The sequence below is a fragment of the Dermacentor albipictus genome, chromosome 1 (genome assembly GCF_038994185.2).
Source record: "Dermacentor albipictus isolate Rhodes 1998 colony chromosome 1, USDA_Dalb.pri_finalv2, whole genome shotgun sequence".
Classification (NCBI taxonomy): Eukaryota; Metazoa; Arthropoda; class Arachnida; order Ixodida; family Ixodidae; genus Dermacentor; species Dermacentor albipictus.
In genome coordinates, this window is record NC_091821.1 from 250,222,176 (window position 1) to 250,245,740 (window position 23,565).

At 45.8% G+C, this 23,565-nt stretch overlaps 1 protein-coding gene across 1 annotated transcript in view; it reads left to right on the plus strand.

Moving 5' to 3' along the window:
• Nop56 (Nop56 ribonucleoprotein) overlaps nt 1-2,871 on the plus strand; it is a 45,903-nt gene extending 43,032 nt beyond the window's left edge. The window contains exons 9-10 of the mRNA XM_065430384.1: nt 294-415; nt 2,532-2,871. Coding sequence (XP_065286456.1) covers nt 294-415; nt 2,532-2,807 — 398 coding nt within the window. The 3' untranslated portion in view covers nt 2,808-2,871. The remainder of the gene's footprint in view (nt 1-293; nt 416-2,531) is intronic.
• Nucleotides 2,872-23,565: the final 20,694 nt, after the last annotated feature.

Sequence of the window (23,565 nt, forward strand, 5' to 3'; positions counted from 1 at the left end):
AGTGACGAGTAGTCCAGTGACCATGTCAGCTACTAATAAATTTTCGTTATTGAATGTGCCCTCGGGTATGCACTCTTATTTTTTTTTTTTTTTTCGGTCACGCGATATGGGGGGGTCGACTTACATTCGAGTCGACTTACAATCGTGTAAATACGGTACATTCCTTTCTGAGTTGCAAGATTCTGGTGTTTCGGAAGCCTAGAGCTTTGTGCCATTTATCGGAGTTTGGCGTTACTATTTATATTTATGTTGTGTATTATGCAATCTTCAATGCCTTTTTTACCTCTGCCCAGACTTGCCAACTAACATTTTTGGCATGAAGCTCAAAGAGCAAGTTGAAGACAGGCTAAAATTTTACGAGACTGGTGACATACCAAGGAAGAATGTGGATGTGATGACTGATGCATTGGCCGAGGTGAGTTGCTCATCTGGACATTACTTATTGGCTCTTACTGTGCCTGGGTGGCTACATTTTGGCTGGAGCTAGCTGGTATTACAATTATTATTCCCTCACATGGGCACTTTGTTCACAGTGAAAAGAAACGAGAACGGTGTGAGGTTACATGCCGTTGAGCAAAAATGCCATAGGGTACGAGGGTCGAACTGGTCAAGGTCTCCTATTCAGAGTTCGTTCGGTTGTCTGAATGTGTAGCGAGTTGATAAATATGTGCCGATTCAAGCTTTTCTCTAACAATGACAAGTGTGCTGACCCAGTCTGTCTTGTGGCACGTACAGGCACCGACAAAAGTGGTATACTCCATGCACCGAGAGCCGGAGCAGCGGCACACTGCATCGCAACGCCATCTACATTGACACGAGTCAAGCCACATGCCTGCAGATAATTAAGGGCACCCATTGGCTGTCTCGATCCCAGATGCTGCCTGTAGATGGCGTTGCGATGCAGTTTGCCATTGCTCCGGCTCCCGCTGCGTGGAGTATACCACTTTTGTCGGTGCCTGTACAGTACTAAAACCTCGTTATAACAAAGTTGAAGGAGGAGGCAGAATTGCGTTGTTACATTTACGTTATTACTTCGTTGCAACTATTACAAATACTTTGTTACAATTACATTATTGCCCTTTACTGCAATACAGTTGAACCTCGCAATAACGAAATCAATGGGGAACGCACAAAAATTCGCTTTCTCAAGAATTTCATTGTTGTGAAATGAGACAGCACAGATAAGTAATGCATCGCAGAACGAAACTTTACTGTCAAGATACCGTTAGTCTACTTTGGCAAGCTTTGCACGAGAATATAGAATCGCTTTGCCGACAGTACAAAGTGCGCCGCATGCATCCATCAGCAGTGGAAGCATTGCTGTGGGGCAGTAGTCTTGGTCAATTGCTGTAGGTGGTATGATCACTTTTGCGAGATTATAAGTCGGCGACTGTACCTTGTTCTTGTTGGTACTTGTTTACATGGTTTCGATGTTCCTTCAGTTTTTCTTGGCTGACTTAATAGTTGTAGTCACATTGCATACAAGGAATAGCATTTTCTTAAGGTCTTCATCTTACCATGATAAAGAGGAAGTTATACAGTAAGTTCGGAATTGGTTGTCTACTGTTGTTTGCTGACCTTCACTTATTTTTATTTAATTTTTTACAATGCCCTGTACTGCACGTGTTCGTGCATGCACCTGAACTGGAGAAGCAGAATCATGGCAGCACTACATAGTTAGTCAGGTCTCGTGCATTCTGCAGAAAGTGTGTATTCTTTTAAAAAATGGTGATGTGTGAACAGATGAAATGCTGCTCTTTGGCCATTGCGCCAGAAAACACCATTTGTCATTGTCATAAACAGGAGAAAACCAAATTCACAGCGAAATGTAAGCGATACAGCCAGCAGTGTTGTTACTTAATGTCAGTCGTGGTTTGCTGTGTTCACTCTTCGTTCGTTCACTTTATTCGGCATTCTGCCACATTGTGTCACGGCCACATACAAAAAGCCACAAAAGATTTTGTGCACTGAAGGCACTGCATATAACTATTTTCGCTTGTTTTTGGTAAGCAGTTATGTAAACACGTTAATGTGCTTTGCTGTGTCGTGAGTATAGTGAGTTTGACTGTGAAAGAGGTGAAAACCAAGTGGGCATGTTATTTGCACTTGCCACTTCTGGTACAACTACTGTGCATGACAGAGTAGAATTCAAATGCATGGCTAAGCCAAGGCCCTTGTAGCAGTCCTTGAAAAACACTGTAAACCTCATGAAGGGCTTAAAAACCGAATTTCGTCTTTTGCTGAGCTTCAAAGATTCTATTGCACGTCTGACAGCAATGTTGCAGGTGATAGTTCAAGCCAGTCCAGGCCTGTTTGAAGCTGTGGGGTTGTTGGCAGCAGTTCATCTTCAAAGCAATTTTTTTTGTATTAAATGAATTGTCTGGTTTTCAAGCATCCAAAATGTGGCAATGCTTTGGTCCTTGTAAATAGTACTTTTTCAGAACCTTGGAAGACCTTTAAAACCCTTGTTTTTCACAGTAACAGTTATTAACCCTAGTTAACTATTAATTACTGCTCATTCTCTTCTGCAGGCGCAAGCTGCAGTGGCTGCTATGAAGAAGCAGAAGAGGAAGGAAAAGAAGAAGAAAAAGAAAGAAAAGGAAGCAATGGAGAATAGCGCCATGGACACAACAGTGGATGCAGAAGAGCAAGAGGAAGAAGAACCGCCGCCTAAAAAGAAGAAGAAAAAGAAGCATGCAGCTGAGGAAGATGCAGATGAAGCAGCTGAGTTGAATTGCAATGGGGAAACCGGTGAACATGTGAAAAAACCGAAGAAGAAGAAAAAGAAATCCAAGGAGAGTGAATGAGGTCAAATTTCTGTACAGGAATTTCGTTGGCATAAAATAAAGCATGTTTTACTTTTTATGGGAATGCTGCGTTTGTCTTGTTGTCAGTTTGCTGCTTTGAACAGAATGGCTGGGGCTACTGCTTGTCTATTTTTACTTAATGAAAAAGGTTGCTGTTGGTACACCTGGCACAGTTGTATAGAATTAGGTATAAAAGTTTATTTATATTCTCGTTCCTTTATTTTTTATTGAGCACTTTTACTTTTATTGGAGTGAGCAGGTGATTTGAGCTTACAGAGCACAATTCTCTATGCAGTTTCATTGCTGTGATGTTGAGGGGACTGGGGTGATATCCAATTGCTGAACTGAATTAGGATGGGTGAAGTCTCATCTGTGCCTGTCATTTCATTTAATAAAATATAGCCTACAATTGCCTGTCGCCATTTGCAATTTTAAGAAAACAGAGTTCAGCCGTTTCTCTTGTCTGGCACTCGTTTACTGAAATGGTAGTAGGGTGTTGTAGTAAACACAGCACAGTCTTTTGTGCCACCGTGTTACCAGTTCTGGTCTCCATCATATATGTTCACGGATGCCGCCACTTTTGGAGTCCGCATGCCGTGCAAATTGTCAAGTACAGTAGCTTGGTAGTTCATTTGGTTGTGATACTAGTAGCATGGTAAACATGTATTTTCTTTACCATAATGAGACAGTATAGTTCTTGTATGCAAAACTACATTAATGGCTCATTTTACAACAAAGCTATGAAATAGTTGCACAACAGTTCTTGTGTGGCAAAAAGTGCGACAGTATGGTAGATACCAAATGTAAATGCTACGCAACATGTGCTGGAGCCCCAAATTTGGTTTGAAACGTAGTAATCGGGGTGTCTACCAACCAGGAATTCTCAGGGATTTTGAATAGTCTGGAAATACTCTGGGAATTTGTGCTTCTGTCGGAAAATTAGCTGGAATTTTGTTGAAAGGGAGCGAAAGTCGCGGTAATGCTGGCTCGAGTCGCACAGAGTAATTGTAACGAATCGTGTTCGACGCTGTGTCGTTGGCTGGAGGAGTTGCCAGTGCAGAGTCAACGACCGACTTTCGAAGCGCCCGATAATTCGGACGGCTTCGCGGCACCGCCACGTACCCCATAGAGTGAATGTATAGGAAGTCAGAAATTTCGAACGCTAACACCCTTTGCCGTCCGATTTTCCGTACTTTTTGCCGTGACCAAAGGTCCGAAACGGCATTAACCAAAGCCGCCGCCTCGAACCGGCGTTCTTGCACGCAGATCCGGTGGCAGCCGCAGCCACTAACACCGCAATGCAAGGCCTAGCAGCTTTGACGTTCGCTATTAAGCTTCTTGCCATTCTGCGCCATGTTTTTTCATTATAGAATTTGCCACTGTCAGCAATGGCACCGATTCCGCCTTCGTGGACCTCGCGATTGGCTTTGAAGCTCGGAGAGCATGGCGCGTTGCGTGAGATGGTTCCCAAAAGTCAGCTTCGCCTCGGTACAGAAATGTTGCACGGTGAAGCATAAGCGAGGAAAGGGGCAGTTGTCACGGCACACAGTATTATTCCTTAATTGTACACACATGCACCCACCATCTCCTGTCACAGTACGAGCACAGGGCACATAGTTCTCTTGGTAACAGTGCAAAGGGACACGTACAAAAAGAAGAAACACGACAACATGGGCGCCCGTGTTGTGTTTCTTTCTTTTCTCCGCATCCCTTTGCGCCGTTACCAAGAGTATGATGAATCCTATCCAACTCACCCACCTTGCTATTTTGCTTCAGCATATGTCAGGACAGTTGAGGTTGATTTACCAGCTGTTCAGATAGAATCTCACTTGTGACAAAGTTTGGCCTTATGCCAATGAGCTGCTATTAGTTAGAAATAGCTCATGTTCGAAAATATTGGTTTCTGTATGCCTATTCATTTTATTTGTATTTGAGAATGTTAGACTCGATTCGCAATGGGCTTTATCATATTTTTCTAAGATATTTTATTCACTACATTTTACTAACCCTTCTGTTTTCTTTTTGAATAAAATCAACACTACTACTTAAAATTCAAACTAGATTAATTTTTCAATTTTTTAACATGCTTACTAGACATGAAAGCATTGGGCGATGTGGTGCAGCCTGTCTTGACATAAAACAAAGTTCTGTGTCACTCGGGGAATTTTGAGATGTCAACTTGGTAGATACCCTAAGTAATCAATTATAAAATTTACCTTGTGTGCATCTCATTCCAATAGACAACCAAGTTACCGGATGTTTGGGTAAATTTAAGACTTGTAGGTGGAAGACTGAAAATGGCCATAACATCAGCAAAATGAAATTTAGTGGACACGTTGAAAAGGGACAAAACTGAAAATATGGCAAAGTGAAATCACTCAAAAGAAGCACCCTCGGCATCGACAGCTGTCTTGAGGTGGCTCTGAAGTCTGGCACATGCAACCTTCACAATGTCGTGAGAGGGAGCCACAAAAGCCGCTCAAATCTCGTCGATCAGCTGGGTCTTCATGCGACTGGCATTGCAGTTAGTTACCTGCTCAGCCATGCCCCACACACATTGACAAGATTGCAATCAGGGTAGTTGGGGAGCCAGACGTTGGGACTGGTGAAATCGTAAAAGTTCTCGGACAACTTTTGAGTTTTCCACCTGTATGGCAGGGAGCCTAGTCTTGCTGCAACACATAGGGTCGTCTGGTAGCCGCTCTCTTCATTTCTTGTCTTCACAACTGTACAGCAGCTTTACATACCCATTTGAATTGAGCCTGACTCCCTGTGGAAAGACTTGTGGAGGCATCTCATTCACTTGAGTCACATCCAAACACTATCACATATTGGGGAAATTTTATCTTCATGAACATAGAACATTATCTTTAGCCACAGCTTCATGGTCTCTATTTCACCTCTGCCTTTCAATATTGTGCCATTTTTACGGTGCATTGAGTAGCTGTATTGATTTCACAATTTGGCTGCTCGGCACAACTCGTGATGCAGGTAACTTGTAATAATTCGTTGCCTTGCACATGTCCATTGCAATTCCTTTTGACGGGTTTATCAGAAACGAAAGATAGATGTGTAAATGAAAGCAATGTATTGATAATCCATATTTCTAATTATACCAATTGTCAAATTTACCTTTAACACCCGATATATGCAATTTTTTTTTAAGAACCAGCTGTGTGGTTTGTTTCTTGCCTCATTATATCGGTTCCACATAAGAGTCCAGCTAGGAGTTTGCACGGCTGCAGTGGTAACAGCTTATGCTGTGGTGTTGCAATGCTGCCTGTGTGGGCGCGGACCTAACAGCCAGTCACAACCACGCTTGAGCACGGTAGCAACTGCTGCGACGCTTGATTGAGGCCATGAGCCAACAAACAGACCCCCAGTACTTCCGAAGGGTGTGATAACTTGCTAGTACAACTTTGCTGCCTTTGATGTATCAGTAGTTGGGTTGGTATACGTCTGTGTGTGTGATTTACATGATATGCTAATTGTGACACTGTTCCACAATTAGTGGAAAGTCTAGTTCAATAAAAGCTGTGGTGATGAAATTTCTGCCTCAGAAAGTGGGTTTGTCATATGCCAGAAAGGGTGATCATGCGTCTTGAGATGAGGCTGGCAATTTTTTTCATTCTTTATCCAGAGATACCCCACTTTGCGAATTCTACCAGCATCTCTCCACTAGCGTTCCTAGAATTGACGTCGTAGTAACAAATTTCTTGTTCACCAACCAGGCTTTTTCCCCACTTGCATTGAAGTCGCCCATTACTATAGTATATCGAGTTTGCACCTTTCTCATTGCTAATTCATCATAAAACTGACCTACTTCTTCATCATCGTGACTGGATGTTGGAGCGTAGGCTTGTACTACCTTTAATCTATACCTCTTAAGTTCAATTACGACTACAGCTACCCTCTCATTAATGCCGTAGAATTTGTCAATGTTGCTCGCTATGTTCTTATGGATTAGGAATCCTACCCCGTATTGCTTCTTACCTAAGGCGACCTCCATAGCAGAGGACATGTCCATTATTCAGCAATGTATAAGCTTCGCCAGTTGTAATCTCACTAAGGCCGATGATATCCCAAACAATGCTTGATAATTCCTCAAAGAGTCCTGCTAAGCTAGCCTCACTCAATAGAGTTCGGGTGTTAAACGTTGCAAGGGTCAGTTTCCATTGGCAGCCTGTCCAGATCCAGAGATTCTTGGCACCTTCTGCTGCGTTACAAGTCACCACCGTCTTTGTCAGGTGCTCTGCAGCTGCCGAGGACTGAGGGCATTGGGTAATTTAGTTAGCCATTTGTGAAGGGTGGCCGAATACTGCACCAGGGAGGCCTATTCCTGATCTGGTGAGGGAGTGTCTTGTCGAAGAATTCGAAGAAAGGCATAAGCTTCGAATAATTAACACCTTTTTCAGGAAGCGTAGCAACAGAAAGTGCACCTGGAAAAGCCCTAATGGTAAAACAAGAAATAAAATTGACTTCATACTTTCTGCTGATCCCAGCATAGTGCACGATGTAGAAGTGATAGGTAAGGCAAAGTGCAGTGGTCATAGGTTAGTGAGGGCTAGGATTCACCTGAATTTAAAGAGAGAAAGAGCAAAATTGGTCTAGAAGAAACAGGCCAACTTAGAGGCAGGAAGGGTAAAAGCAGACAAATTCAGGCTGTGACATGCAAAAAATATGCATCCTTAGAACAGGGAGATGATGACATAGAGCTAATGAATGAAACCGTGACTAGGTTGGCTTCAGAGGCAGCAATTGAAGTGGGAGGCAATTGCAACCAGTAGGCAAGCTTTCCAAACAAAGGACCTAATAAAGAAAAAAAAGTGTCAAAGTCAAGAGAGAGGATAGAATTCGCGAAACTATCAAAAATTATCAACAAGGCGAAAATAAGGGATATTCGAAACTATAACGTGAGAAAGACTGAAGAAGCCGTAAAAAATGGGCGCAGCCTGAAATCGGCGAGAGACATGGAGGAAGGAAACTGAGGAGAGGCCCTACCCCCTCCGCGCGCTAGGAGAAAAATGGGGAGGAAATGACGTGTTAGGTTCTCTTCTTTTTTGCTGTTTTTTTTTTTGTTTCTTTGCTGTAGCGACCACGCCTTTTGGGCCACAATGGCGGCTTTGTTATGGTTCTGTGCGCTCACACGTGTTGCTCCGTAGGTTTCGTACCGTGGCAAATGCGCCGTGCGGGCAGGTTCGCGTTGGTCTCCGCGTTTTGTTGCGCTGCGTTATCTGGACCGTGCTCTACCGGATGTTGCTGTGGCCAGGTGGGACAGGAGGAACTAAAGTTCGTGAAATGAACGCGCATGCAACGCTGTACGCAATGTACCGCGCCACGGCAAAAAAACGCAACGGACGAAGGAATATCCGCGGGAACTTTTGCCCTCTTTGGCGGAATCATGCTAACGTACTAACGATTGTTTAGTATTGCTGCGGAGCGCGCGCGTCCGAGCAGCCCGGTTGCGCGCAGCGCGGAGTGGTTTCGCGAGAAATGTAAAGAAGAGAGGAGAGCTGGCCCGATAGGCGGAGCAACGCCATGAGCAAGGCCAACTTCCGGCTTCACTATGCTTCACAAACAGTGACGTCAGGGCCACTCATGAGTTTCCGTCCTCCGTGGTGAGAAAGAAACTTGGCATAGGACAAACCAAGATGTATGCACTGAAAGATAAGCAGAGTAATAGAGAGGTTTAGCTTGTCCAGTAAAACCACGGTGGGTAAAACGCAGGCGGACGGGGTGTAAATGTGAGCGGTCAGCATGGTGCAGCCACCTGGTGGCGCAGTGCTCAAGCAGACAGAAGCAGGTAATATTGCAGAAACCAAGCGTGTTTTACTTTGTTGCGGGTGTAAATTTTTGGCAGCAACACGATTACACCTGTGCCTGCGTCCGCCTGCGTTTTACCGGAATACCGGACAAGCTAAACCTCTCTGCTATCATCAGCGATCTCGAAGATATAGTAAAAGCAGCGGAAGAGTTCTATACTGACCTGTAGAGTACCCAGAGGAGTCAGGATACCTCAATTAGAAGCAGTAATGAACAGGATACAGGAACTCCTATAACTATGGATGAGGTCAGAAGGGCCTTGCAAGACACGAAATGAGGAAGAGCGGCAGAAGATGGAATAAGTCTATTTAATCAAAGATGGAGGAGACTTAATGCTTGAAAAACTGGCGGCTCTTTATATGAAGTGTCTATCGACTGCAAGGGTCCCAGAAAACTGGATGCGTGCAAACATTATACTAATCCACAAAAAGGGAGACGTTAAAGAAGTGAAAAAATTCATAGGCCCATTAGCTTACTCCCAGTATTATATAAAATATTTACCAAAATAATCTCCAATAGAATAAGGGCAACACTGGACTTTAGTCAACCAAGGGAACAGGCTGGCTTCAGATACTCTACAATGGATCACATCCATGTCATCAATCAGGTTATCGATAAATCGCAGAGTACAACAAGCCTCTCTGTGTGGCTTTCATAGATCAAGGAGTACAGAACGCTTACGTAAATACCTTGGAAAATATCTACAGAGGTTCTACAGCTACCTTAATTCTACACAAGAAAAGCAGGAAGATACCTATAAAGAAAGGAGTCAGACAGGGAGACACAATCTTTCCAATGCTATTCACTGCGTGCTTAGAAGAAGTATTCAAGCTATTAAACTGGAAAGGTTTAGGAGTAAAGATCGACGGCGAATATCTCAGCAACCTTCGGTTCGCCGATGACATTGTTGTATTCAGCAACAATGCTGACGAGTTACAGCAAATGATTGAGGACCATAACAGAGAGAGTGTAAGAGTGGGGTTGAAGATTAATATGCAGAAGACAAAGATAATGATAAATAGCCAGGCAAAGGAACAAGAGTTCAGGATCGTCAGTCAGCCTCTAGAGTCTGAGAAGGTGTACGTTCACCTAGGTCAATTAATCACGGGGAACCCTGATCATGAGAAGGAAATTCACAGAAGAATAAAGGTGGATTGGATCGCATACGGCAGACATTGCCAGCTCCTGACTGGAAGCTTACCATTATCATTGAAAAGGAAGATGTACAATCACTGTATTTTACCAATGATGAGATATGGGGCAGAAACTTGGAGACTGACAAAGAAGCTTGAGAACAAGTTAAGGACCGCGCAAAGAGCAATGGAACTAAGATTGCTAGGCATAACGTTAAAAGACAGAAAGAGAGCGGTTTGGATCAGAGAGCAAACAGGTATAGACAATATTCTAATTGACATCAAGAGGAAAAAATGGAGCTCGGCAGGTGATGTAATGTGCCGGTTAGATAACCGTTGAACCATTAGGGTTACAGAATGGGTACCAAGAGAAGGAAAACGCAATCGAGGGCAACAAAACACTAGATGGAGCGATGAAATGAGGAAATTCGCGGGCGCTAGTTGAAATTGGTTGGCGCAGGACGGGTAATTGGAGAACGCCTTTATCCTGCAGTGGACATAAAACAGGCTGATGATGATGACCCCACTTTGCCCAAGGGCATGTAAGCAGGAGTTTATAACTTGGGAAAAAGCATCATTAATACAGCACACTTGGTCACAAGACAATCGATTCCACTCTGTTACAGTTTGATAAAAAAAAGGAATTAGCATAAAGGTTTATTCTAGTCTGGTATTCTCGAATTTTAATGTCACGATCAGTTCTTTTATATATATTATAGTGTGGTAGTTCAAGATAAATGTCTCTGTTAATTCCAGTCTCCTTCTGTATGTGAAATAACAGCAGTTTTTTTTTTTTCGGCGAGAGGAGAGAGGTTGCCATTCTAGCTTGCTTTTCATTTCAATACAGCTCTCCCCTCACCTCTTGTACCGCCCCATAACGAACGTTGTCGCTCTGTTCTAATTTTCTCGATTTGGTGAATAAAGATTTTCTGGCAAGGGTCCCAAACAACATGCATAATCCAAGATCGGACGAACGAACTAAATATAAGCAGCGTTTTATAAGGTAAACAAATATCCCTTAATTGGTTAAAAATATGTAGTAGCTGCTGGCAGGCAGACTGCAATAGTGCTGTATGGCATTTGATAAGAATCACATGAGCAATTAAGACCACTACCTTTGACAGCGCAGAAGCTCCTCTGGCAAAACCTTTTCGTTGCCAAGAATGGTGCGTGTGTGGACATACAGGGCTATCTGTTTATGGGAAACAGACTGCAATTTGTATTTTCTTTCAATTAAATATGCACTGTCAGGTGCTTCAGCAATGACTGTCCACTATTAAAAAGGGATTTCAGGCAGACTCGACCATTTTTCCTGATTAGAAGTCATTGCACTAGTGAGCCGTTGTCCTTTCTTTCTATATTATTTAATAACATTGCACATAATACAGAATTTAAGTTGGTCATATAATTCTGGAGCTAGCAGCTGTTTAGAATAAACACTGCCTTATAGGTATATATGTTATACTGTAAGACCGTTATATCTAACTTAAATAATGGGGTTTTATGTGCCAAAACCACGGCCTGATTCTGAGGCACGCAGCAGTGAAGGCTCCGGAAATTTGAACCACCTAGGGTTCTTTAACGTGCACCTAAATCTAAGTACACAGGTGTTTTCGCATTTAGCTCACTCCAGTCATGCGGTGGGACCTTGTCCTAGCTTCGGAGGCTAGGCAGTCCAGGTTCTGCCGGTCTCACGGCCGGCCCCAAGCTCGGGCCCACGGCCTGACGGCTTACTCCCGCTCCCGGCGGACGCTGACTTCGGCGCTCACTTGCGTCCGAACACCACCACGCCGTTCCAGGGTCTCTCCCTCATCTCTTCTTCCTTCATTTTCTTCTACGTCAGCCATCGTGTACGGCCGTTAATGGTTCCTTTCTTCTTAGTGTTTTCTTTCAACGACGCGTCATATATCACGCGCGTCGCTTCTTCGTCGTCGGCTTCTTGCGCCAACCCATTCGCTCTCGATGTCAAGTTGTCTTCGCCGCACCGCTCCGTTTATCTACGACACTGGATTCGCGCACTGCCACTCACTAACACACAACAGATGGTTGCTAACCTTCGATATGACACAGATATGCTTAAAACTTTCGAGAAGCTAGGTAATTCTCTTCGATGACGACATACCCACTATTCGCTACTTCACTAAAAGTTACATGTCCGGTGCTATATACGAGGGCGAATGAAAAAGTATTTGCCCCCCCCCCCTCCCCTTACTTTTCTTTTAAATCCAGATTACCGCTGTAAATGCGAAGTCAACATATCCATTCCCAGCGGAGGACCTTTTTTTTTACACCGGCGCGGCCATGGCGCATGCTGTCAGTTGAAGATGGCAGTTGTGCTGCGCTTGTACATAGCTTGTACAGGGCATACGAGCAACGAAGTGTGGCAATCAGAATCGCCGACAAGCTCCAGTCATTTCACTGGGAGAGTCAGGACCACCACGTACCATACAGTCCAGACCTCGCTGCTGGTAATTTGCACGTTTTTTGTCCGCTGAAGCAGTTGCTGGCAGGACAGCGATTCACGTGCAATGATGAGGCCAAGACAGCAGTCCGACGGTGGTTGCACAGTCAGCAGGACTAATTCTGCCACAGGGGCATCTCAGATATAGTTCTGCGATGGGACAAATGCTCTAAAACGGTGTGGGGACTATGTGGAAAAATAGTTGCAGGTAGGTACGTCAAGTAGTACGTATATTCGTAATTACCTGCATGTACAGGCAATGGTACAGGTCGGTCCACTGACAGAGGGGACACGCGAGCGCGTGGCTCATGAGACTCATGTAAAACCCCTTAAAGGGACACTAAAGGGAAACAATAAATCAGTTTAGACTAATAAAGCATTGTTTGAGAACCCTGCAGGCAGTCATTTCAAGAAAATAGTTTGAATATTAGACGAGAAAATGAAGGTCAAAGTATCAGTATTTGAATTTCGCGCCGAAACGCCAGCGCCGTACGTCAGCGTGACGTCAGGGATTCCAAAGTTTGTTTTCGCATTTGGGCCGCGTTGGCTGAATAAAGGTTCCCGAAACTTGGCATGTTTAATATTTGGTTCCTTTAGAACACAACGTACTCAATCTGTACCGCTATATATAATTAGTAGGGCCTAGAAGATGCCATCAAAATCCATGACGTCACAGCCCCCAGGTGCGTGAACTTATGTAGGCGTCGCCACCCGTATTTCGTTTTTGCGCTTTTTCTGGCTTACCAAACGTCTTATCGTTGTAAGAGTGGTGTTTTTGGTGTTGTAGAACGGTGATCTACTGATGCAGAAGAAATCACTTTTCACTTTAGTGTCCCTTTAAACTTCGTAAAGTAGTGCCACGCTTTGAAGAATGCCGCCTCCTCTTCGCGCGCTCTGGCCGAGGCCGACGCCGCATCGTTATTGGCCTAACTGCACCACGTGGACCCTCGCGCCGTGCATCAGTGCCATTTTTGCTCGGGAAGCGTCTACGGAGAGGCGAGGAGCGCATGTTTGCGTCGTTGCTACGCTCGAGCACTGTAGGCGGCGCCACGGTCAAGGGAGCGTGAAAGAGAGGATAAACGAGGAATGAAGGCGGAAGAGGAGAGTCGCTACTTTACGAAGTTTAAAGAGCTTTAGACATGCTCCGCGCAGCGCCATCTACGGGAAGTAGCGAAAACCAAGTGCATGCGCGAAACTAGAGTGTAGCATCATCATCATCAGCCTGGCTAAGCCGACTGCAGGGCAAAGGCCTCTCCCATACTTCTCCAACTACCCTGGTCATGTGCTAATTGTGGCCATGTTGTCTCTGCAAACTTCTTAATCTCATCCGCCCACCTAACTTTCTGCCGCCCCCTGCTACGCTTCCCATCTCTTGGAATCCATTCCGTAACCCTTAATGACCATCGGTTATCTTCCCTCATTACATGCCCTGCCCATGCACATTTCTTGATTTCAACTACGATATGTTACTCGCGTTTATTCCCTCACCCAATCTGCTCTCTTCTTATAGAGTGTAGTATATTCGGGTACAACTTTGGAAAAAAGGAGCGTTTGCTCCTCCAAGGCGGATGCGCGCGAGCCTCTACCAATGGGCGAGCGCTCTAGACTGACGTTACTGACGTCAAGAAACGGACGGTCGGTGAACCCCCCCCCCCCCCCTCCCCATGTAAAAGATGGCCGCCCGCGCTTCGAACTGGGCCGATTCGCGTCAGGCGAGTGCGTCTGCCCCTCGTTAGAGTGAATTCCCATACTGTTTGTAGTGGTCTATCATGCCGGTGCACCATTTGTGCCGCGTGCGTTTATTCTGAGGCGTGATCCGGCGACGAAAGATTTCGGTGAGCATCACTGACGCTACGCTACGCGAACTGGCGCGACTGCAGGTTTGCAAAAAAAAAAAAGAAAAGAAAACGTAAAAAGGAAGAAAGAAAAACCTATCACATTCTTCAAAATAAGTTTGTGTAAACAAAAAACACAAAAGTAAATGATATGCTATTTAAGACCAACAATGATGAATGAAGCATTTTTGTACCTTTCCAACCTCGATCGTCTTCTCGCCGCAGGTTTGCAATGGTTTCGATAAATAAATTATTTTTTTAAGTACTTCTTAAACAGCAGCTCATCCATCTTAAGCTCGGAAAACGAGTAGTAAATGTGTACATGTAAACGAGCGCAAAAGCCATGCAGAGCTGCTCTTTCTACTTTTGTCTTTTGCAGTGAAGCCTAAAAGCAGACGACGCGCAGCATTGTAGAAGACACATGGTTATTTTTCTCCATGTGCTGTAGCATTCCAATCACGAGAGCTCTACCGAAACATTCATCAAAATACAAGCCTTTATTTATACCGAGAATTACGCATTTTAGAAGCACCTTCTTTTTTTTCTTTTGAGCGGGACTATTTTTGTCGCGGAGGCAATCGGCTGTTCCCGTAGCTCCCATGTGAAATCCGCTATTCAAAATTTAATCGTTGGGATAGGTAGTGTCGAGGGCGGGCCCCAAAGTACTAATTTGCTGTAGTCACCTATTGTTGATAATTAGAAAGTTAATTACCGTACGTTCGCTAATTACACGCGTAATTGCGGAAATTGTTCTGTCTAGAAGCTGCCAATCCGTGCACTCGAATGGTAAACATAACGTTACCATGATCAGTGGCGTAGTAACGAGGGCCGTGGGCCCCAGATGCCAGGTTGGGGGGGGGTTGTCATATGACTGAAGACCCCCTCCCCTCCCTATTTCCGCCGGCTTGACTGGTCGTAAATGGTAAGTAATGCTCCGGTAACCAGCAGCACGAGCTCATTGTCGGCTGCTTCTTTATCAAGATCCTACGGAATAATTGCACGAATTTCACTGTGTTCCATTTATCAGTTTTGTGTCGTTTGTATTAGTTTTGTATCAGTTTCACGGTGTTGCGCAAGAATTCAGCGGGCAGCCAGCCGAACTTGTTCGTATCTCCGCAAACAGGGCCTTAGTGTGTCCATCGAAAAATACGCGTTAATCGCGTTTACGCGCAAACCCATGGCACCGTACCCTGTTTATCCCAATGGCCAGGGTATTAAATACCAGAAGTCTCACCGCTTCTTAGGTGTGATTATTGACAGTGACCTTTCATGGAGCCCCCACTGCATCTACCTGAAGCGGAGACTAATTTCAGTTGTACATATGGTGAGGTTCCTGTGCGGAAAAACTTGGGGCACGTCGGTACGGTCCATGATGCAGCTGTACAGAGCACTGTTTCTGTTCTTTCTTTTTTTTTTACGGTACACCATGCCGGTTTTGGCGACATGTAAAACAAACGATCGAAAGTTTGCAAAGCCAGGCTCTGCGGACATGTCTTGGACTACCACGATGCGCCTCGACTCGCGCAACAATCATGATTAGAGACTGCTTGGTTCCAACACGTATAACGATTAACCTTAGAGCACACATACGACATCTGTGTCGCGTACCCAGTCGCTATATTGCTGCTTTGCCAGCACAAAGACCTCAAGCCACATTTGCCAAACTTGTTGCGACACATCAAGGCTACGCTCCGTCGGGCTTTACACCAGCAGCAAGACCATTGTTGCCACTCTGGTGCCTACGACAGCCACAAGTACGCCTCACGATTCCGATAATTACGAATAAGACCCGTCAATCAACAGTGGCTCTACCTCAGTTCACACTGGCATTACTAAACGAGGCATATGAACAAAGAAAGCACATTTACACCGATAGATCTGTCTCAGCCACCAGCTCCACAGGCGCTGTTATCGTCCTGGCCTTACAAGTCACAATTACGCAATTACGTTCAAAGTGTCCCATATAACTACCTCTACGGCAACAAAGCTTGCGCTCTACGTGCCGCTGTTAATTACATCGCACAAGCCAAACCTCGAAAGTGGGTCGTTTTTTTGTGACTCCAAGGCCCTTCAGAGTCTGAAGTCAGCCTTACGGCGCAAGACCCACGATATCAGAATAAGACCGGAATAAAGAGTTTTGTGCAAGCGGCCAACAGGTTTGAAACCAGAGAGGTTCTTCATCAAGCCCTCATAAACGGACATGACATCATCTTCCAATGGCTTTCGGGGCACTGTGGCATCGTCGGAAATGACCTTGCTGATGATGCCGCCCGGTCATTCCATAAACGAACCCTAACACTTCGTATACCATCATCAAGGACAGACGCTGCGAGGGGTCGTTAATTTGCTCAAACCGAGACTGAAACTTAGTGGAACATCCAGATTTTCTCAAGCTGCCGTCTCCACCGGCTAGATCCTGCATTGTAGCTGCAGATACCATCGAACTTCTCCCACCGTGATGCAACTTTACTGTGCCGCCTCTGGTTAAGGGTGGCTTTTACGAAAGTCTACTCATTCCTAGCTTACTGGAATGACCAGTAACCGATTTGTGACTCGTGCAAGTGTGAAGAGACGATCGAGCACGTGTTGCGTTTTTGTAGTATCTATGAGATCGAACACGACATTCTTCGGAGGGTGTTAAACCAATTAGATAGCAGACCATTTTCAGGGACTAAGATTCTCGGACCATGGCCCTACGCGTCGCAGGCTTCCAAAGCGACGCGGGCACTGCTACGTTTCATGAAATCGACTGGTCTCAGTTACCAATTATAGGCGTGAAGTTACGGACAACCGCACGTATTCACACTGATAGTACCTTTTTCCCTCCCTTTCCTTCCCGTAAACCCCTTCCCTTGTGTACGGTAGCAAACCGGACGTGCGTCTGGTTGACCTTCCTACCTTTCCTTGCTTCTTTTTCTCCTCCTCCTCCTCATGTTGTTGCTGTTGTTGTGTCACTTCATGTCACAAATACAGTGTCCTGTTTCAGCTGCACGGAGTTTTACAAAAAGGTGAATTTTGTGAGGATATCTCCCGATATTCTATCATGCTATGTCTGTGACCACTAGAAACTCGGTATCGTGCAAAATATGGCAGATAATTGAAAATGATATCTTAAATAACTGCTTGATTAGCAATTATAGAGGAAACATGAGCTATGGGCCCCGGGTGCCAGACGACCTAACGCCACTGACCATGATTTATATTTTTCTAAATTAAAAAAATGGTGCAGCTAAAAAAACACACCCTGCATTGGTGGCAAGGAACACGTGGTTGGCGCATATCAAACCGCGCCATATGGCACCGTTAAAGGCGTTATTAGAGGTATCCCAATAGAGGACTCCACGGCCGCAGTCGACCGGAACATTGTTAACTCGAGAAATTCCTTGGCACTTGGCGCGAAGAGGATTGGTAGCTCGACCACAGTCATCGTGGCTTTCAAGGGTCTGAAGGTCCCGAATTACGTGTGCTATGGTCCCGTTCTCACCAAGTGCAGCCTATATCGAAAATAATTCGATGTATGTAAGCAGTGCGGAAAGGTGGGCCACCGCCGCGACGTTTGTCCAAACCCTCACGTGAGGGCTTGCTTTGCTTGTGGGGCCGTTGACCCCAAGGAGGACCATAGATGTACCCCCACTTGCAGATTGTGCGGAGGGCCACATCTGACCGGTGACAAGGTTTGCAAGAATGGGTACAAGGTCCCATACGTAGTTACAAGCCGTACATTCCCACGTTATGTGGGCCAGCGTGGGTTTTGCGCCGCACCACGGGCAGGTGTCGGGTGATTCTTGTGTAAGAGGTTTAGGTGTGGGTATGAATGAATTGGTTTGTAGGCGACGCCAGTCTTGGGCTTGTCTTCTATTTAGTTTGGAGTGCGGAGGGCCGTAGGTCCGTCTCTCCCTCCTCTGATTCTCTAATATGTCGCACACTGAGGACAATTACGTGGTGCCCCGCGCACAACGGACTGGACGGGAACAAAAGGGCAGACGGCATAGCTCGAGAAAGCAACGACCGAGTGGCGGCTAGCAGATACGATGCGTGTCACAACGCTGGCGCGATGAGTAATGTCGGCAACGGCGTTGGACCGGTTGTACTGCATGGCACCGCACCTCGATATGGTGTACGACATGAGACCAACGGAAAACTGGGGTAACTGTCGGCATTTTGCAGCGCTAGATTTATCTTGGCATTTACTGTATATTTTCCGCCCACACCAGCGTGTGCACTACAGTGTGATAAGCACAAGCACTATCGCGTTCAGTATATGAGTGAAAATCAACGCGCGGTCTATTGGCCACGCGATTTCGCGTTGTAGCTCATGGCTGAGCGCTATCCGGCTGCTCAGCAGGAACGCTGAACAGCGTGCGCACAACGCTCATGCCAGCAACGGGAGCAAAAAATTGACCGCGTGACCCACATCTTGATACGCACAGCGCGGAACAATATGGAACACCTGCAGCTGGCCCCGGGCTCGTACTTCGCGTGAGGGTGACTTCGAGGCTTTTGCAGCTAAACGCACTCCACGTATCTGTATACCCATTCTAAGCTTTCACGCGCGGGCCGCATACGCGTTGTTAGGAATGGCCGTACGGGGTGGCAACGTGCCAGCTTTCAGCCCGCTGCACGTGTTCCAAGCCCACCAGACGGGGCGCCCTTCAGAGAACTGCGGATGACCGGCAGCCACGTGGCGCGCGGTCAGCTCAGGAATGCAGTACTCGGCAGCACCACCGGTGACGGAGCAGTGTTCCACGAAGCCCTCTGACGTCGGCGCTGGACATCGGAATGTGTGTGCCTATGTGTTCTGCGGGGCGGCGGCAAGTTTACAATGACTGGACGAACGTTTCCGTCCACGGGGACTTCGAACGGTGACGTCGAACGATGACGTCGAGCGGAGAGCTTATAAGCAGCGTTTGCCGGCTGCTAGAGTGTGCTCGTGTCGTGCTCGTCGTCGGGAGCTGAGTGCTCGTGGTCATGCTCGAAATGTAGTAGTGAGCTGTGTGCTCGTAAATTGTTTGCTGTATGTTAGTCTTGCGGGCTCCATATGGGAGTCGCGCTAGACTGCCGATGTATGTCTTGTCTTAAAATGCTTAATATGTAAATAAATCCTGTTCACCGAGTTCCTCTCTACGACCTTCAACTCCTTCAAATGGTGGCAGCGGCGAGATAGTCCGACGACTCCTACATCTGCTTGACAGCGGTAGGATCGTCCGACGAACCTGACAGCGTCGATACCGTGACAGCACGGCGGCGGCTCGGACGCCGCTTGTGCCCTGATTGCTGTCGCAGTAAGATGGCTCTTGTAAATAGTTCTTACTGCAAGAAATAGCTTAACGTTATATTAGGTGAAACGCGCATATTCTAACTTAGGAACGAAAACGTGAAAAATGGGAAATGAAATAAATAAAAAAGGGCGATAAAATGACGCAATTGCAAAAAATAATCGTATTGAGAGATATGACAGTGAAATCGCAAAAGCGGTAACAGTCACGTCTTATGAAGAGCAGTTCGAAGGAAAATATTCTCTCGCATAAAAAAAAACATTATTTTGCTAATGTAAATATAAGGAACCACTTTTTCCAATTTGTGCCGTGAGCTTTGCACAGAAAGCTTTTGAGCGCACCCGCATGTGCTCGAAGCTCCCAACTATGCTCATCAATGAACAGGCTGCGTATTTGCAATTGCTGATAACTACAGCGGGGCGTGACACTTACGGAGACGACGGACGTTTGCGCGCATGTGCTAGTAAGAGCGGGGGTGAGAGAGTAAATGTGGGGACTTTTGCTCTTTGAATATACGTCTCTGCCTAGGCACTACGGAGGGGTTTCTTAGCGCGTGTTGTATGCGTTTGTCCCTAGGCGTGCCGGCAGAAGTCGCGGAACGCGGTAGTGCTGAACTTAGCGTCGCAAGTTGGCGGCTGGGCGTAATTACATTTATTGAATCGTATTTTGTACTAATTGAAACAACGTGTCATTATTTCGCATCATTGGCGACACCTCAAGGACACCAAAGCGGCAACGGCGACACCAAAGCTAGAACCCGGACTGATCCGTGGGTTAGGGCTCGCCGAGGCTTGCGCGTGCGAAGGCTGTATAAGATCGGATGTCCGCGATAGCGTACAGCCGATTTTTTATGCTAACAACCCCTGGCATGCTTCGGCCTCTGCCGCCCCAACCCACGGACCTCCAGGCTTCCAGCTTTGATCCCTCCGCTATACCCCTTGGGTGCCCTGGAGATCCTGCGCCGCCTGCTTTATTATAACCTCATGAGCTCTCCTGAGGCATCCGTTTGCTGGTTACATGTGCCCTCCTGAACCGGTGCTTGTAAAAAATGCCATCTATCGTCGCGACGAAAAAACGCGACCCGTGACTTATACAACACCGGTCAGAACCTTGCCCCTTCAGACACAGCGTTCACCAAATGGGGCGTCCGTGCCCGCTGACTCACCGCGCGGGCATCGAACGGCGCTCGACCGCACTCCGCAATGCCGGCATGTCTAGGGGACAAACGCATACAACATGTGCTAAGAAACCTCCTCCGTATAGTGCCTATATATAGGCAGAGTCACATATTCAAGGAGCAAAGGCCGCCAGATTTTCTCTCTCGCAGCCGCTCTTACTCGCGCTTGCACAGAAACATCGAGCGCCGCGAGAAACGCCACGCCCCGCTGTACCTACTAGAAATTGTAAAAATGCTCCCCGGTCCCCCCAAGTGCATGCCCTCCCAGGAAGCACGCAGCTAGCTAGCGTACGTCGATCCTGATCTAGCTAAGGCCACAGCTAGTAGCCGTCCTTTGTAAGCTGTAATCCAGACCTAGACCTTTACAAGCCAGCTGGTAGCTCAGCTAATGCTCCCTCAACTTACGGCTAGTAGCTACCTTGACAAGTACTGCTGTAGCCGCGGTGTAGACATTTATTGTCCAGTCTTGTTTCAGCTGCTCACCTGCTATAGTTAGCTTTACTTATCATGTTTATGGTCCTGGAAGGTTGAATTCTTATTTTACATGTCACTACAAAGGCACAATAAAGGCAACGCGGACCACAGTAAAATTTTCACTTTGACTGTGGTCAGCGTCTTACTTGTGCCAATTCCGAACCAGATGATCTGTTGTCAAGTCATTAATTGGTTTCATGTCACTGTGATGTATTGCAGAAATACCAAATTGATATTCATTTAAATACAGTGCGACAAAAAACTTCTTGTCAATACAAAGCCCCCGTACCGAAATAGTTATCCCAACGTTCACAAAGAAATGTATTTGTGGATGCTCTATGTATTGTTCTCCCACTCCTTGTAAACTGAAAGACAACGGTTTTCACCTAAGCTCGAGCAAATACATGCATTTCTAGTGATCAAGAGGCATCAGCACTAACCAACTTTAATGTGTTCCAAAGTTGGCAACGAAACATTATTGGAGGTTTTAATGCAAAGTATGACATCTGCCTCTTCGCATGTGCAGCAGAACGAGCGACTTTTCATTATGCCCCTTTATTTTTAGGAATTTAAGCTACAGCTTAAACAAGTATAGCGGTTCAGCCTAACACGCACTGAGTACACATGATGCATTGCAGTCCACTCATATTGTTGAGCCATTCTCTACGTTCAAGCACCATGCCTGTAGATCTACATTTTCAGCCTGAAAGGACCATTGTTTTGTGGTACTAGTGGATCAGTATTAGCATAGTATACCATACATGCCAGCTGTAGTAGTGCACTTAATCAGCATGTCTGTCTGAACTAGTGCAACACATACACAATTATATTTCCCTTATTCCATGGGCCATGAGTATGTTCCACTGCATATGCATCTTATATGTGCCCGTAGACTTGTATTGATATGAAAATGCATGGATCCATATGCAAAAACCAGATATACCATTTCCACGACCGAATACAGCCAATAAATACCACCATCACTTTAGGTAAACTGCACTCTAAACGGCTGCATATACAGGGTGTCTACCAAGTTGACATTTCCAAATTCCCTGAGTTTTCCAGGTTTTCCCTGAGCACCTTTGCGAAACTCCCTGAATGAGCCAGAACTTTGTTTTATGTCAAGACAGGCTGACACCACGTTGCTCGATGCTGTCACTCTCTAGTAAGCATGCTGAAACAAAAAAAAAAGACTTAATCCAGTTTGAATAGTAAGGAGTAATATCTATTTTATTTAAAAAGAAAACAGAAGGAAGGTGTTAGTAAAATGCACAGAGAAAGAAATGGTAAAGCCCATTCCAAATTGAGTCGAACATTTTCAAATACGAATGAAAAGGAGATGCATACATAAGTAAATATTTTTTTAATATCAGCTATTTCCATCAACTGATAGCAAGCTCATCTGTATGAGGTCCTGAACTTTGTCACAACTAAGGTTCTCTCTCAGCAGCTGGGAAGTCAACCTCAACTGTACTGACATACTCTCAGCCCGTACACAACATATCAGTGTTGGGTTTCACTGCTTAAACAATTTATTTTGGTTTGGATGAGGGACACCTGTGTCTTAGCGTCAGCCAACACTTAGTTTTTTTAGCTCAAGCTCCTTCAAAAAGGCGCCGGCAATTCCTTCCCGTTAATTCCTCAGTGCGTCGGTCCTTTCTGTTCTCATCCTCCTTCTACCACGCTTTCACCACATGGATCATCTGAAGCATCCTCTTGGTCAGTTGTACAGTCAACAATTGATTTTTCGGATTTCCGAGGGGCCGCAAAAAAAAAAAATGAAAAAAACCCCGGGCAGTCTGAAAAAAATTAATGCATGTCTTTACCTGCCTTTAAGGGCTAACATTACCACAGACAAGTCTGAAAAAGCTCTGAAGGCCTGCCAGTACGCTTATTAGGCATATCAGGGCTTGTACTGTGACAGGAAACGGGGTGCACGCATGTGTAATTAAGGAATACATACTACGCCCCGTGACAATTGCCCCCTTCCCACGCTTGTTATGCTTCACCGCCAAACACTATTGTACTGAGGCGAAGCTCACTTTCGGAGACTGGCATTACGCAACGCGCTGTGCTCTGCGAGTTTCAAAGCCAATCGCGAGGATTACAAAGGCGGAGTCGGTGCCATTGGTGATAGCGGCGAATTCTTTCAATGAAAAACACGGCACCGCACGGCAAGAAGCTTAATAGCGAACATAGAAGCAGCTAGGCCTAACGTTGCCGCGGTGGTGGTTACGGCTGCCAGCGGATCTGCCTGCGAGAGTGCCGGTTCGAGGCGGCGAGATAATCAAAATAGCGGCGGTGGCGGCTTTGATTAATGCCATTTCAGACCTGCAGTCAGGGCAATATACATTGACTATATGGAGTACGTGGTGGTGCCGCAAAACCGTGCAAATTATCGGGCATGTCCGAAAAATCGGGCGTCTAGAAAATCGGTCGATACTCTGGCAATACATCGTGCCGATGACACGGCGTCAATGACGATTCGTTGCGATTCCTCTGTTACTGGAGCCAGCATTAACACGACTTTCGTTCCCTTTCAATAAAGTTACAGCTAATTTTCCCTGATGGAAGCACAA